The following is a 16,185-nucleotide window of genomic DNA, read 5'->3' as shown; positions in this document are numbered from 1 at the left end:
GCTCATCGTCTTACCCAGTACACCACTGAGGAACCCTTCACACCTGGAGCAACGTTCAGCGCGCTTTTAAAGCTACACTTTGAGAGCTGCGTTTAAAAGTTGATACAATCATGCAAGATTTGAACCCACAACCTGACATTTCCACAGCAGGCTCTTTACTCTCTGAGCCACTGCACTGGCCTAGTTTCCACATGTTTGAGGTTGTATTTACTTTGTTTTTGACTCTTTTTTGACAAGTAGGCCTTAAAAATATGTATTCACATTTGATTGTTCAGGACTTGATCCAAAAACCTCACATCCCAAGAAGAGCCACTCAATCCTCTGTGCCACTGCTAATGCCACTGGTTTTATGGTGTTCAAGTTGTATTTATTGTTTGCCTGACAACATGGCTTTAAAATTATCTTTAGGTATTTTTATTTGAACAACCTTACATCACAAAGAGCAGTATCCTAACTCTAGGCACAAAAACCTGAGTTGGACTTCCTCATTCACTTACTCTATTTCTCCTCCTCTGCTCATATTGTACAGGTGAAAGGATGTGAGCTCAGCTGGCACTTGATCTGTTGCTCATTTATTCCTAATCCTAAAACTAAACTTTTGCTGAAGAACTGCAAAGTCATTAGAAAAGTAAGATAAAAGTCTTAGTATAGTTTGTGACAAATAAAAATGTGCTTTAGAGTAGTATGCTGTCAAAAATAGTATGACATCCAAAAAAAGATAGTAAAGTATGTCAGCAAAACTATGACATAGTATACTATGTCATCAGTAGCGGGCCTTACTATAATATGTGCGTGTACTATCTGTCCCATCACTTCTTTTCTAGGGCTCTTTTGCGTATCTTTGCAGAGCTGCGTTTTGTGTGACTGCTCAATGTGGCTGAGTGGCTGAAGCTGCAGTAATCCTCCCACTGGGTCTCAAAGCCTACATCTCCTCTGCAGCGGGACACATTCCAACCAGTCATCGTTGTGGATCATGCTCCTCCTCAGCTGTCTGAGAAGATGCCTTAGAGTTCTGCAGTGCAGTGTGATGAGTCCATAAAAGGTAAGTGTGTGATTTCCCTATCTGTCTTTCTGCAACCAGTGGCTTCTCTGGCTGAATCAGTGGCTAAAATGTGAAAAGTTGGAAATTTTATTTCAGCTTTTTTAATTAGGGGAAAAAACATTTCAGAACCTTTAATAGAAATTTAACAAAGAACAGAGGTAATGCAACACTTAGTCCCTTCAGAGTCCGTCACTGAAGCCATTTCCTCAGTCCACTTTTTTTGTAGATTGACCTCAGTGGAGGCCACAATGGCTTAGAAACAATCCATGTGTCTGTTACATCTAGTACAAAAATACAAAGCATAGGCACTATGAAACCGGGTCAGTGAGTTCAATCCAATAACTTCACTTTGTACAACTGATCAATGCCAGAGGTTAAACCTGCCAGACAAATATAAAACGCATTAATTAATCCAGTGTTCAGACTCCCTGTATGTGACATTTTAGTTCTTTACTATAACATGGAAGTGTAATAAATAATGATCAAGTGTACACCCATGAGCTGAACTAATTCTACATTGTAGAACCTGAAGTTTGGATGACTTGTGCTGTGGGTGTTTAAAACATAATCTGTATTTATTCCCTGCAATCAGGGAAATAATAGAGCAAAAATACTGCTGCTTCTGCATATTAGCTCAGAGTGACCGACTACCTCCAAGATGCGATTGGAAATAAAACAGATATCCATGTTCATTACAGTGCGTTGTGTAAAATAGTCATAATCTGCAATGCTCAGAATTCAGGATTCTGAAAGGGGAAGAAAGGCAAAGTCTGATATGTAAAAAACCTAAAATGTAAAAATAAAAACTGAATGCAACCTCAATTTCAATTTGCAACACTGCATCCATCAAACATATTCACAAATTACAATCTCTGACAAAAAATGTTCAGTGTATTGCACCAAATCTACCAAAGGTACGACCCACAGCTGCTCCATGTACTGCAATATCCATGTGGTGCGTCAAGCCCTTGCTTGGCTCATGTCAAACCACTGTGACGGCCAGTGGTACAGAGTTCAAAGCAAAGGCCTCAGTAGCAGTAGTGCTGCATCTCCGTCCAGTTAGTAATCCAGTACTTTCTCTGGGGCTCCTCTGGCTGAAATCCCACATTGAACCCGTAGCGCTCAGCCCTGCAAATTTTCACTCCCCTGTGTTTTGGCATTATGCGGTAGTAGACGGCTCGCTTGAAGAATCCAAGCTAGGCAGGACAGATAGAGAAGGAGGGCGTTACACTGGTTGCACTGAAATGGCAACAAACGAAAGACTGAGGATTTAGAAGAGCACTTCAAAAAGAGAACAGAAGGTCAGCACTTCAATACACACACTGAAAGGGAAATAGAAAATGTTAGTTAGACGATGACAGGAAGTGAAGAGACAGAAAGTTTAGTTGAACCACACCCCGAGATTAGAGCTGTCATTAGATTGTAGTATACCACCACTCAAAGTCCAACTTAGGGGGTGTTTTACCCAAAAGCCCCACTGGTATGTGCTGTTGGGAGACCCACAGGGACTCAGTAGTCCTCAATCATTTTGTCTGTCTCGGAGGGCTGGATCTTCATCTCAGCCTTCTGGGATTTGGCCTCATACATTTCCCTCCTGCTGGCCCTCTGGAAGAAGCCACACTGAGGGTGGAGGAGGAGGAGGAGAACGGTGCATGGGAGGAAGGGGAGGTCAGAGGTCAGAATAACGGCTCAATATGGAGACGATGCTGTTGTCAGATGAATGGGTCAGCGGCATCACATGGTCCAATAAGGACGTGAAGGAATTCACATACAAGTACTGCCAACGTGTAGCCTCACCTTCCATAGTATAAGTATGATTATTCCTAGTAGGACGACTCCTGCTACGACCGCAGAGATGATGATCCACAGCGGGAGCTCGTACGGCGTCTCATCCCCCATCACCGGTTCTATGTCTACTGAAAACTACACAAAATGCCACCATTTCAGTAAAACCACCTCCGTCTGCACCAGTGCCGCCGTCGCTGTCATCACCCACCGTGATGGTCTGACTCTCCATCTTGATGCTCGGCTTGTGCTCCAGGAGCTTCAGTGTGGCCTGTCCCATGACGAGAACCCTCAGAGCGTTGGGATAGTCCTGTAGGAGCACACGAAACTTAGGCCTCCGTTTGCCACCGGTTCAATGGAGCTGCACTGGGCTGGGCTCACCTCCAGCATCGTGCTGTTCCACAGACGAGAGCGCACGTGAACGGTGGCCGATTCCGTCATGTTGATGAGCGGACATGTGAAGGTCACGCATCTGGCTGTGCCCTTGGAGCATTTCTTAAATGCACAAGACAAACAAGTAAACAAACAGTATTTATAGCACTAGCGCTCACATGTCGACGTGGTACTATGATGTTTTATATATCTTACCAAAAGGTAGTCTTTACGCTGAGGGCTGAGTTTAATCGCTGCTGTTTGCACAACATGTGGTCCGTCATTACTTTCATCCCCCGTCTGGCGCTTCCTGCGCGCAGCTCGGCTCTCAGACAACTGGAAGACAAAAGAACGGGCCGACGAGAGGAGGAAGCAGTGGAGACAGAGAGACGTTACATCAGAGGGTTGCTTGTAATTACTGGTTCTGATAAAGACATTACAGTATTGCTCCCAGAATATCGTTGTTATTCCCACTGTCTATACAGGCTCTGTGGCCGCCCACTCTTTTTCCTAAATGTATTTCTGAACTGCTGTGGTTTGGCATTGACGGACATTTTCACACCACTGACGTTCATTTTCGCTCATGTAACCAGACTGTGCCAGAAATACAGCATTCACTCTAATTTAGGATCCACCTGATTGATTGAGAAGAGGGAGAATTTAAATGAATGAGGGTTGTAGGGTGAAAGCGAAGAACGGGGCTCACAGTTAGGTTGTTGACGACTCCTCCGGGGTTACACTCCATCTCTGAATCCCCCTTGACGGCAATCTTTGTCAGGTACAGCAGCCATTTGCCATTGGTTACCTCATAGGGCCACTCAAACTCCACCGCCAGGGACCCCAAGTCTCCCAACGGCTGCTTTTTCATATCAACCTGATGGAGAAGGATGTGAAAAGAATACCTTTAGTAGGAATCGACCTCGGGTGAAATAACAGAGGCCGACTTTGACTGCAACCTAAATAGTATCCACCCCTGCTTTTTGCTTCCACCACAAACCATGGCTCACATAACAATTCTTTCCCTACGCAATATTAAAACGTCTGAGGTGGTGGAAACTGTCGGCTTCAAACACAGGGTGGGGACGAGGGAGCTGTGGGTGAGCAGCACCCATATTGTACATGAGATGCAACACACAGTCCTAAAGTCCAATATAGAACGAGAGGTGAAGGTGACTCACCCTGAAGGTGAACTCCACCAGGCTTCCCACGTCACTGGTCTGATTCATGGCCGACTCGCCCATCACTGTCCCACTGAACTGTGTAAACACAATGCCAGTCGCTCTGGACGTGGGGAGAATTAGAAATAACTTAGTATGGTTGATGTGGGAGATGGTGTGATGTGGTGTTTGTGTGGTCGTGGTGTAGATGGATCTGAGATCTTGGATAGCGGGACTCACGTGGAGAAATTGGGTACGATGGTGTTTTCAATGAGCAGGGCCACAGATACAGGCCTCAGGTCACTCTGTTCACTAAGACTGAAGAAGCAAGAAGATTCAAATCAAGCTTGAAGACCAACTATATAATTTGACACAGCTTTGAGAATCTAATCTCACTTACGTGGACATAAGCAGCTGGCATTCGATCTTTTGTGTGTACAGATCGATTCCTGATGTCTCAAACTTTATAGCAAATGACACCTGGTAAAAACAATACATCAAATACACGGGTCATACATTAAACCTTCTCAGCGAAGGAATGAGTCCTCAGTCAGAGTGATCAATAGACTCTCACCTTGTCATTGCCTTTAAGCGGATTCCCCAAATCACATATCACCGTCGTCTCAAACGTGCACTCTACCAAATGGTCCTGAATTCAGCGGGTTAAAACAGAAAACAACAAATAATAATCAAAAGTAAATCAATCTTCTGCTCTTAGTTAATAGAGGTTACAACCCTGCACTTTCTCGGGCATCTGCTGCCCTCTAGTGGACGCACCTCGAACCTGACGCCCGAGTATTTGAGTGCATCAGGGATGGTGATGTTGAGCGTTGCCTGGTGGGCGTCTTCAGCCAACTTTCCATCAGAAGGGAAGTTAGTCACCTCCACCATCAGCCTGATGATCTTCACGTAGCTGCTGAACTGAAGCACCTGCGTTTGGCCCTCCCTGTATGTGTGGAACGCAGGTCAGCAGGTACTGATGATGCATGTGTTATATATATTCCATTAATTGTTCCTGTAGCTCTGTTGTCTGGTCACCTGGGGTAGGGTTTCCCTTCTCTGTCGTTAGCAAACTGGGCCGTCAGCTGCAGGTTGCTGGAACATTTGTTGTCGGAGCCACACTCGTTCTGAAAGTTAATCTGCGTAAAATGAAACACACATCATTTTACACATTTTCCGGAAGGCTGTCAAATGCCTGTGTGATTTACTGGCCGAGTAACATGTGCACTCACCTCAGTTCTCTGAGTGAGTTTCTGCCCCAAGCTCAGAATTGGGAAGAAGTCCAGATTGACGGGTTTGGGGTCTGTTTTTTGTGTGAGGTTTGGGTGATGTAGGGACATGTTGAGAGAAAACACCACCGGTTCCAGTTTGTCCCTCACAGGCCCCTGTAGATTCACAACAACAACAGGACACGTCTCTAAATACCAATTTTTCAGATACCTCCAAACTACTTAAATGCCCATTTTCAAATCAACAAAATGGACGAGAATGAAGTTATGTGATGTATTTGTTGAACTCATACCATTACACTCAGCTTCAGAGTATCACATTTGGTTTTGGAGGACGGCAGGCTCAGGAGGCCGGTGTAGGTGTCATCGTTATTGATTAGGAAGTGAACTCGAGGGGTCTTTCTCCTTCCGGCGTCGGCTTCCACCATGTACTTCACAGCTTTACAAAGGGAGAACGCACACCCAACATGCACAACAATGTTGTTTAAAGATGGATGGACACACAAAATATTACTAACTAGTGTCTGCTTACTGATATCCCTGTTAAAGTCCTTGTTTCCGTTGCTCAGCGTGAAAGACATACACAGAGTGACCGTAACGCTGTAAGACACAAAGAGCCGTCAGCTGTTATTTAAAATCTAAACGAAGCAGATTGATCAGATTGAAGTATTATAAAGACACATCTCACCATGGTTTGTTTCCAGAACACTGATTTGGGTCCACAATCTTTGGCTCAACTTTAAAGTCATTAGTCAAATGGACGACTGGTCGAGCTCTGCAAAACATAAACATGTTCAATTATCAGTGTGTAACATTCTGCAGCTTTGAATACTTTGAATGGAATAAAACCATATTTTTTCTTGTAGGTGTTTGTGTTTGTACCTGAGCAGAGCGATGCGGTCGTCCAGAGAACCGACTAAGACGTCAGGGTAACTGTTGTCATCCATGTCCATCCCTCCATTGATGGAGTAGCCAAAGGTTTTGAATCCACTGTCCACAGATTTGCCCTCAATCACCTATAGAACATCAGAAATTAACACGATACATGTGGGTCCTTCAACATTATGACTGAGAGGCGTTACAGAGAGCGTGGCGTCACCTGACTGGGCTCCATGGAGATTCCCTTTTTACTTCCCATCCATATGTAGACCTTTCCTGTGCCGTGGAACGGAGCTCCCACTGCAAAGTCTGAAGCAGAAACAGTAAAGTCAAACTGGGAAGTTAAGGAAACCCGCAACCTGAAGAAGGCCTGCCTGCTGCAGCACACAGCTTACACCTGTAGGTGGCAGCACAGCATATATGTAGCTAAATGCATGTGTGGTTACTTTCCGGTGTTATCAAGTCATACCCTGGAATCCATCTTGATTTACGTCACCAATGGCAGCAACTGCCATGCCAAACGCAGAGTCCGACGGACCCTTCAGAACCACAGTGGCTGTCTCCTGGAAGGAGCCGTTCTCATTCATAAAGATATACACTGCTCCACCATGTTCCTTTACGCGGTCAAAGTAAAACGGGGCCCCGACAATCAGGTCATTCCAGCTGGAGAAGGCAGAGAATTAAAAGCTCCAATATGCAAACACATTCAATGAGGCAATCAGGTCACGTCAGTACATCAGTATCACCGCTGATCAGTTTCAAAGCATTTCTTGTAACAAACATGTGACAGTATGTGTGGTTCATTCCAGGGTGTGCAGAGACGCACTCATCGTTGTTGAGGTCCGTCACAGCCAGGCTGCTCCCAAAGTATGAGCCCACTTGTTCCCCGGGGATGTTGAGCATTAGCTGGATGTTGGTATTAGCCTGTGGCGTCCCCAACACCACGGAGCCCTTGGATTCGTTCCTGGGAGACCCCGTCACCACTGTGTAGTCGTCGTGGCTCAGCAGCTTCTTCTCTTGAAGGACTGAATAACCTGCAGTGGCAGAAATACAGTGTGTTCAGTGTAAAAGTAAAAGTGAGTTATAAGTTGCGTGATACAGCGTATATTTACCCATGTAACTGAATTTATATCTTTCCTTTTTTTTATTCACTCCAAAGTCATAGTCAGCATAGTCCCAGTTATTTCCTGGATCCGGATTTCTCCAGGTTACATGAACATTCCCTAGAGACATAAAGAAAACAATGTTAAAATGAGCTTTGTGCACAGTGGGCAGGTTTCCAGACGGAGAATAATCCTCGGATGACCTTAACTCCTTCCTATTATTGCACCGTTAGATAACAAAGCACGCTGTCACCTTCCCACGAGTAGCTGCCCGCTGAGCCGATGTAGACTTCGGTGTCCGTCATACCGGCGGAGATGCCGGCGTTGCACATGCCTTCGAACTCCATGTCGAAGGTGGGGTTGCAGACCTCATAGCTGTAACTCTGCCAGTAGTCGTCGGGGTCGTAGGTCAGGTCGTTGCTGCGGACGTAGCACTTCCCGATCATTCGCCGCTGCTCTTCTGCGATGCTCTGGGTGATCTTCACATAGCGATGCCCACACGCCTTAGACATGGAGAGGAGCGGGGGCACAAATCAGCAAGTCTCAGTGTCATCTGTGACTATAACACTTTGATTTCACGGTTTGCAGCGAAGGTCGGCGTCTCACCAGCACACGTCCGTCCTGCAGGTCCCTCTGACTGGTCACCGTCACGCCCAGCCACATCCCCTCCACCATCTCCGTTGGACCAGCTGTTGATGTGTCACGGGTTGAGTTTCTAGCTTTCATTTGTTTAAATGTAGTAATCATATACTGTAGGCCTCAGCCTTTAACTGCTTTATAGGGAAAAAAAGTCATTTATGCTGATTATAGTCATTAAAGATACAAGAAAGCCAACCTAAAAAGGTTCATTCAGTCCATTCATGCCTCCACAGACATTAACCTGTGACTTTTTTATAAGTGATGAGGCATCCCTCCAGCACCGAGTCATTCTTTGATGAATTAAGAAGGAAGTGAGCTGTTGACACCTTCCATGTTATTATGTGTAGCTCCCTGATACAGTTCTTCTGTGTATTAACACAATATATAGAATATATATTCTGCTACATATAATAAATTGATATATGGGAATCTGGGGGTTTCAACCATATAACACAAATACAAGATTAGGTACTTAGGTAAAAACTAGGCTGAGGAGATGAATGATTAACTGTTTCTGTCTCAAAAGCCCAAACAATGAGAACATCGGAAAGCTAGATATGTGAACCACACTTACTTCTGGTGATCAGGTTCATCCTTGAGCATTCAGCTGGGTCTACGGTGATGGGACAGAAGTAGACTGCACCGGTTTCATTGACGTTTTTTAGAGCTTGGGCTTTCTCCTTAGGTGCACCTGTAAGAAGCCTGGACACACACAGACTGAGTCAGATAAAATCATTACAGCAGATCGTATCGGAGCTGAGTCTACGCAGAGACAGTGGCAGCCGCATGAGCCGATTCTCAGATAAAGCTGCCAGTCTAAACACAGTACAAGTAACTTGCAGGTTCAGGCTCTAATGCTAAATGTGTATAATAATGTATTCATCTCTTCATATGTGGTCTTGATATAATGCAAACTTATGAGCCGACTTGACCTGAGACCCTGCGCTTTGAGGTAAAAGCCACAGAACTAGCTCACATGAGCCGTGAATTAAAGGGAAGGGAGCAAGTCTGGGCAACACACACACACACACACACACACACACACACACACACACACACACACACACACACACACACACACACACACACACACACACACACACACACACACACACACACACACTCACACACACACACACACACACACACAGTGTCTGGGTTGTGGACCAGCTCTTTTTGGCCACTCAGCCAGACACTCCCTACCTCAGCACCTTTTACTTTGAAGTGCAGGGATTACCCCCATCTCACCACAGGGCTTTGTGCCGGGACACATTATTTACTGTCAGCACAAGATTCATTAGCTCCACTCTGCAGGCAGAAGGTGCAGACAGTCTTGTTTCCAGCGTGTGGCAGACTGTGAGAGGACTGAATATAGAAACACAGATTCTAACCTTGTCGTCAAGCCTTTGAGTGTATTATCCTAGGGTGGTACCTCACAATACACGAGTCAGAGCCTATTGTTCCCCTTTGAAGGCAGATCATGATGTAACGACTAGTTGGCAACTAGGCCCAACATGAAAAACACAGCATCCATTTAATAAAATCCTGTTTACGCTGAGCTCCCATACAGAAACACTGTAGCAGGCTCCACCACCGCTCAGCCCCCTGTTCATCCACACCCTTACGTCCATGGACCGAATGCGCTCATACGGCAACACAAGCATGACAGTGAAAGTGCCTCCACTCTGAGGTGTCACCTGAACCACAGGAGGTTTGCCTTTGCATGCAATTAGTCACAAGTCTGAGTCTGGTGCCTCGGAAGGACCTGCGGCACACGGCCAGCAAGACCAAACATCACCAGCCTGACCTTCCTACAACGGATATGAAAGGGTTTCGGTCTGCTACATAACAATGTGTCAGACCTCCGAACAGCTGACTCACTGCTGACTGTACACCTCACATCCTGTCCTTTCCCTGTTCATCACCTCCCCATAAACAGCCCGTCCCCGGGAGGGAGGACGGCCACTCAGCAGCTGCATTCCTACTCTGACAACATGTTGAAATCCGCCCCCCCACCTGACAAGTGATTAGAAAGGATGGCTAAACCAAACATCCACCACACGCACCACCCTGGGATGAGGATGGAGGCGTGCTCGTCTTCCACTGTTTGCTAATGAAACAAATTTATCAGCTCATCAGGTCGTTACTAAACCAAAAACAGTCCAGTAGGATGAGGGAAATGGGTGCTCGCTCCTTCTTCACCCCCACCCCCCCCCGAATCTGACTTTCCCTTGCTCATAAGAACACCTCCAGCAATAAAAACAAGAGCTTAATTAAAGATGACACTTGAGCTTTTTGCAAGCTTCACAAGAACAGACGGCTACGGAGAAGCAGCAAAGCAACCTCACCGTCATCGGCACCAAGTCTGAACAGGACGGTGACGGGACGTGCTGTACACTATGCAGCGGTGAACTGATGAAACCAGGTGAAGGAAGTGCAGGAGGGGGAAGTGATAATAAAACAAAAAAGAGGAACTGATGCGTCTATATGTGATAAAAATGTGTTGTGGGGTTTTCTGAGACAAGTACTGGCTGAGAGGGTGTGTTCATGTGATTGATAACCTCTCCAGATGAGGCCGAGGGCGGCCTGTTTGTCAGCGGGTGTGTCTGCAGCCTTCAGCGCCCGAAGCAGAACAAACCTTTAGCAGCGTGTAAGAAAACCTCAGGGCATGCGTTTCAAATGCAGCTAGATAAGACTTACAGTATAAAAGCAGATGTCAGATGGGTAAAATATATTTAGAAAACAATAAATATTTCTTGGGAATTAGTCTGTTGGAGGAAGAGAAGCGTGCACGAACACGTGCAACAGGCACAAAGGCCTATTAGTCCTGGCTGCTAATCCTAAATCCACTCCACAAACCCTCACAGATGTACAAACACACACTCACGCGCTCAGCGTGGTCCATGACATGAAGCGAAGAGCATCGATCCTGTGGAAACGCAACTCCTTCGACCCGCGAGGCAACTAGACGGAGGTAGTGCTCAATTTGCAGATCGAATTAAGGCCGGGGACGAGACGAGGGCTGGGATCGGGTTGTGCCCTCGTAGCGACGTAAAGACAGACGCGCTGTGGTACAATGTCGTCCCCTGTGACTGGGGAGAGGCCGATCTTATCTGCACTCCCTGCGCGGTCACGGAGCAGTGGGTGCAGGTGAACACACACATTCTTATCAGACCATTCACAGAAAGCACGTCTGGTAGAGTTTGCATGTCGGCAACGTGCTTAACAAATGAGCAAACACCGATGCTGGTCACTCGGCGCCAGTACAGTACAACAGGAAGCAGCACGACTGAAGCGAGAGGCAGCTCTGTGTTGGTGGAATTAATGAGGATATTAATCACGACAGGACAAATGACCTCAAAAATCAGACAATCAGAGTTATGAGTCAGCCCAAATAAAACCTGAGCACCCAACCCTCAACAAGAATCCAATATACAGTTAAAGACAAACGGATGTCTCATTTTAAATCAGTAAATCATTAACACTTCAAACATGAGGTGCAAGAAGAGAGTTAGTGTTGAACTGAATAGATAAAACTCAGCAGAGCCAGCAGATGACATGAAAGCGAAAAACACAAGTAGCCTCGATCCCCTTTTAATATTTTGTATGCTTTTTTTTAATGAAATAGGATTACGCAATATTAACTGTCCACCCACGCGCGCACACCCGTGTCACGGGGAAGCTCAGCTGCACAAACATCCCGTTTGAACATCTGCCGCTGGTGGAGCGCTTACAGGAGGGCACGCGTGTGCGGCAGCTCACGGCTCCGGTTCGGACGGATCAGCCGGGAGCGACCGGAAGAAGCCCGAACCCACGGTGACAGGCGGAAGCCTCACAGCTGGACCGGAGCTGTGAGTGACAGCCCGTCTGCTGGTGCTGCAGTCGCTCAGCGCGTAAAAAGGTGCAGGTGTGCACAGGAAGCAGCTGCTGGACCTGCTGCGACCACCGGATCACCTCTGCCTTTCTGGAAGTCATGGGCGCTCTTAAACATGTCCAGCTGCGGTTTCATTTTAAAAAGAAGGACAAACGCCGACTTCTCCAGGTTCCAACAACTCCAGCTTTCACTCAAACACGACCAGCTGTGTGAAAGCAAAAGCTCCAGACCCACACAGCCTTCTAGCTACAGGGAGCCCTCATTAGCCCCACAGCCATTGACACCGGCCTATTTGCCGTTCCAGGGCAGAAGTGGGGGCAGGAGGCGCGTATAGTATTTTTTCGGATAGAAACAGTCTTCACTGCTGGTATTTACAACGGTGCCTTCACCACTGAGCAGCTCTTCTGTGGAGGTTGGCAGGAGGCCCGAGGCCCCGCTGGGATCCATTTCAGCATGTTATTAGAAGCTGCCAGGCCTGGTACAATTAGGCAAAATGCAACCCGCCTATAAACAGCTGATTGGACACGACCAACAAATAGCACAACGATGAAGTTCAGTTCAGTGAAGCCTGAAAAACCTCCCAAGTGACCTGAGCTTGACCTTTAAGACAATCAGTGCATTTATCACAGTAAAAGAGGAATATTGGACCTACACACTTTCATCATTTACACTGACCCGCGACATAAGGAAGGTCATTCCAGCAACTGTAACAGTGTTTGGGCTACGCTGTTTATGTGCAGTCCCTGCCGTGCTGCAAACTCAGGGTTTTCCACACTCAAAGACAAAACATGGTGCCAGTGGAATCCAATGTGACTCAATCCAAGACCGGGTTTTGGAGAGGAATTCATTCCAGTCTGTCACAGGCACAATCAGATGTTTGGGCCCAAGGTTATTAGAGATCAGAGTTGAAAACTAATGATGATGATGTTGCTTTATATATTAAACCTAGAGTAAACCAGAATAATGTGCACCTCACAGCCGATAGAGAAAAGCTCCATCGAATCAGCTGTCGCACTTTCATGGCCTTGGGGCAAAGCAGTCCGACAGAGACGAGCTAGAAAAGCCTTTTACTCAGGTTAAGAAGGAAGGAGAAGGTCCCGTCGATAAAACTGACGCGTGGCTGCGAAACAGTCGCCCCCCCCCCACGCTGTTGTCCCAACATCCTTCTCTCGCTTCTGTCTTGTCTCAACCTGAAACCTGGCAGGTTGTGACTGTGCACAGAAATGCAGACATTCCAGACATACCAGGGGACCGGGGGAGCCAATGGGGGGGTCAGCTGACTGCCCAGACCCCCCTCCCTGTTGTAACAAGAAGGAAAGGGAACCGGGGTCGTACAAAGATGAACGTCCCTGTACAAAGTGGCCTCAGGTGTGTAGCTCAGGTACGGCCCTTCCCCATCGAGAAGCAACTTCAGCCTAACGACTAATTGCTCATGAACCCCCCTCACTTAAGGTACATTTCAACATGCTTTCACTGCTAGATTAAGTCTAATTGGATAATAAGCTACATCTAAAGAAGGTAAAGGAAAAGCTGGTCTTGTTGCAAAGCTGGGAGTGGAAAAGCCTCCGTCTTGATTTGACTTGCTCGAAGAACAGTCGTTTTAAACAGTGTACATGTCGCGACTGGTTCATACGTTCAGCTCTCGCATTGCTCACATATTCACACTGTGGGTTCTGGCTCCCACCGGCGACGAGAGAGAGATCGGGGGCCACAACGCGAGCCAGACGACACGGAGGAAACGGACCGGACCGTAAAACCCAGACACGGGCTTTGTTACAGTACGAGTCTGTACAGAGTCACAAAATATGTGGGTCTCAGGCGGGATCACGAGACCAGATCTACACAATCTAGATCTACATCCAGATCTAGATTGACTCGTAACTTCCCAAATGCTGGTCTGGTTCTTTAAATCCTGTCTAAGTAGTGTCTGTGATGACTCTAATGCTGCATTGTTTACCTTGAACAACTCAAGCCAGCAGAATGATGAGGCTTTTTACAGCCTCTGTGTTTGCTCAGGCTTCCAGTCTCATTCCCACCGCCGTCATTTGCCTCCATCCCTACGGACGGGGCCAGGATGGGTCCAGAACTACACAGAGATGAGACTGATATCACTCATATACAGACCCGGTTCGGCGGCGGCGGCGCAGTGGGCGTGACATCAACTTCTGCCGTTCACTTTTCACGTTCACGGCAGATTGTGAGAACATCGTAGCCTGAGGAAACGCGGAGAGGAAGCGGAGCAGGGCGTGCGGCACCGCACAATGATTCATTTTTATACAATGCGCTGCCGTGCACCCAGAGGACAGCTGTTCGTGCATCTGAATGTGAATTAGAGGCCCGAGCTCACCTGGACAGCCGTTAACGCGGCTCCTGCAGCCTCTCAGACGCGCGTCACGTTTAAAACAACAGGACTCAAAGTCGCTGCTTAGATTTTTTTTAACGACTGCGAGCTTCTAAACTAAAATGTGCCTAGAATGCATTTTCCCCCTTAACTGCTGCTTCTACTTATATTTTAAACACAATGACTTTTTTTGTCTCAGTCGACGGCTTCCGCACGGCTTTTCCTCCAACAACTTCCCTCACGACGCAGAAAAATGGCCCAGATCTAAACGAATCTGCGCGTTCCGGGATCCGACAGGTGGTTGACGAGGATCCTCGTTAAATGAACGTTTAACGGCCAAGTGCCGTTAACGAGTCCGGGTTCAGTTCAGCGAATAAAACACGCAGCGGGTGTTAAAGCTCGATATACGGACTCCGACGCTTTATGCGCCGATAAAATGGTTGTTTCGCGTTACTCCTGTAGCACGAAAGCAGGTGCGCAGTCTGTTTGCGGAAAAAAACCCCGCACGCCCGAAACACGTGAAAAATCGCTCTCTGCCACACAGAGCGGATAACTTACAGGTATCGTCCAGTGCCTCCGGTTCCGGTGGTCTGACGGTGCATCGCTACCGAGAATCCAAAGAAGCTCCCTTTGGTTTTCCCCACTTTAATCACGGGAAACCGCTCGTCTATATTAAATCCGCCGCACGTCTGCGTCCCGAGGTGCATCACTAAATAAAGGCAGATAAGGCTGGGAGACATGTTCGGCTCGTTTTTTTTCCCCCCACACAACCAGGTGCCGTGAACGTCCCCCGCAGTTTCCCACCGTGGGCTCCAACAGGTAGCTGCTGCTGCTGCCGCTCACTGACCTCCGCATCGACAGCGGGCCGTCCCCCTTCGCAATCACAACCTCCACTGCCAAGGTGTCGGTGTGTGCGCCTGCCTCCCTCCCTCTGCTGCTCCCACTGCTCCCACAGGGCGCGCAGTGGAGTGGGGCGAGCTGCGCGCCGCCGTCCGTGGGGGCGCAAACTTCTCAGGGAAATTTAGGTTTAACACTTTAAGACTGAAGTTTAAGTGTTTAGCAGACTGTATTTATTTAGGTAGTAAGAATTTTAATTAGTTTTTGCCAAGTTGCATTAATGGATGCAAATGACTTATTGTTTGTACTTTTAATTGCTTAAGCTCAGCACAGGATATTATGGGGCTCCTCTGTGCAGGAGGGTCCCACTATAGTCAGCAGCTAATAAGCACATGGGCCACCCTCACATGAGCAGCTCTCCATGCTCCGCTGCCTATCATCCAGAAGCCCTGCTTCCAATCTGATGTTTATTCCAGCCTTAATCCCTCCGGGGGCTCACAGAACCGGCCGGCGTTTCCTCCTCGAGAATCCCCCCGTGTCTCCTTTTTCCGTTTTCTGTCTTTCTTCCAGAACTCGTGGTGTCAAAAGGCCAGTTGCTGATCCAAACTCCCTGTATTTTCCTTATAGGACGACTCCTACTGTAGCTCTCCTAATTGACGAGCTGCGCTCCCACTCAGCATCCTCTCGCTCTCCTCCCTCCCCAGTGGAATAATGCCCAGGGAGGCGCATAGTTCACTGTGCACATTCCAGAAGCCTCGTGCAAACCTGCCTGATTTATTTAGTTGGGATATTGACGTGGTTCTGCTCAGGTGGTAACTAAGTCATACTGCATGCGCCACGAAACAGTCCCTCTCCTCTGCAGTTACGCAGGTGCAGATTATCGTAGCTAATCCTGTTTAAAGCCTTTTTATTTCCTGAAGGTTGGAG

At 47.4% G+C, this 16,185-nt stretch overlaps 1 protein-coding gene across 3 annotated transcripts; it reads right to left on the bottom strand.

Annotated features, from left to right (window-relative positions):
- Positions 1 to 1,113: 1,113 nt before the first annotated feature.
- On the bottom strand, positions 1,114 to 15,357 carry itga3b (integrin, alpha 3b). 3 transcript variants are annotated; one of them, XM_029133280.3, is made up of 26 exons: positions 14,980 to 15,355; positions 8,781 to 8,908; positions 8,174 to 8,256; positions 7,821 to 8,070; positions 7,577 to 7,687; positions 7,291 to 7,498; positions 6,934 to 7,127; positions 6,685 to 6,773; positions 6,468 to 6,601; positions 6,274 to 6,360; positions 6,118 to 6,185; positions 5,879 to 6,024; positions 5,589 to 5,741; positions 5,395 to 5,495; positions 5,134 to 5,302; positions 4,931 to 5,005; positions 4,757 to 4,836; positions 4,597 to 4,674; positions 4,378 to 4,480; positions 3,906 to 4,073; positions 3,416 to 3,535; positions 3,209 to 3,322; positions 3,039 to 3,137; positions 2,840 to 2,965; positions 2,508 to 2,662; positions 2,099 to 2,238 (listed from the first exon to the last, which is right to left on the bottom strand). In XM_029133280.3, the coding sequence occupies exons 1-25, from the start codon at positions 15,159 to 15,161 to the stop codon at positions 2,552 to 2,554; spliced, it is 3,177 nt and encodes a 1,058-aa protein (XP_028989113.1). In that variant the 5' UTR covers positions 15,162 to 15,355; the 3' UTR covers positions 2,099 to 2,238; positions 2,508 to 2,551. The 3 variants fall into 3 exon arrangements, with proteins under 3 accessions (XP_028989112.1, XP_055360264.1, XP_028989113.1); XM_029133279.3 differs by lacking the exon at positions 2,508 to 2,662 and having other exon boundaries at positions 1,114 to 2,238; positions 14,980 to 15,357; XM_055504289.1 differs by lacking the exons at positions 2,508 to 2,662; positions 14,980 to 15,355 and adding an exon at positions 11,094 to 11,581 and having other exon boundaries at positions 1,114 to 2,238.
- Between the last annotated feature and the right edge of the window lie 828 nt (positions 15,358 to 16,185).

Source organism: Betta splendens, chromosome 19 (assembly GCF_900634795.4).
Source record: "Betta splendens chromosome 19, fBetSpl5.4, whole genome shotgun sequence".
Lineage (NCBI taxonomy): Eukaryota > Metazoa > Chordata > Actinopteri > Anabantiformes > Osphronemidae > Betta > Betta splendens.
The sequence above is the reverse complement of the archived record's forward strand: the minus strand, read 5'-3'. Positions and strand labels throughout refer to the sequence as shown.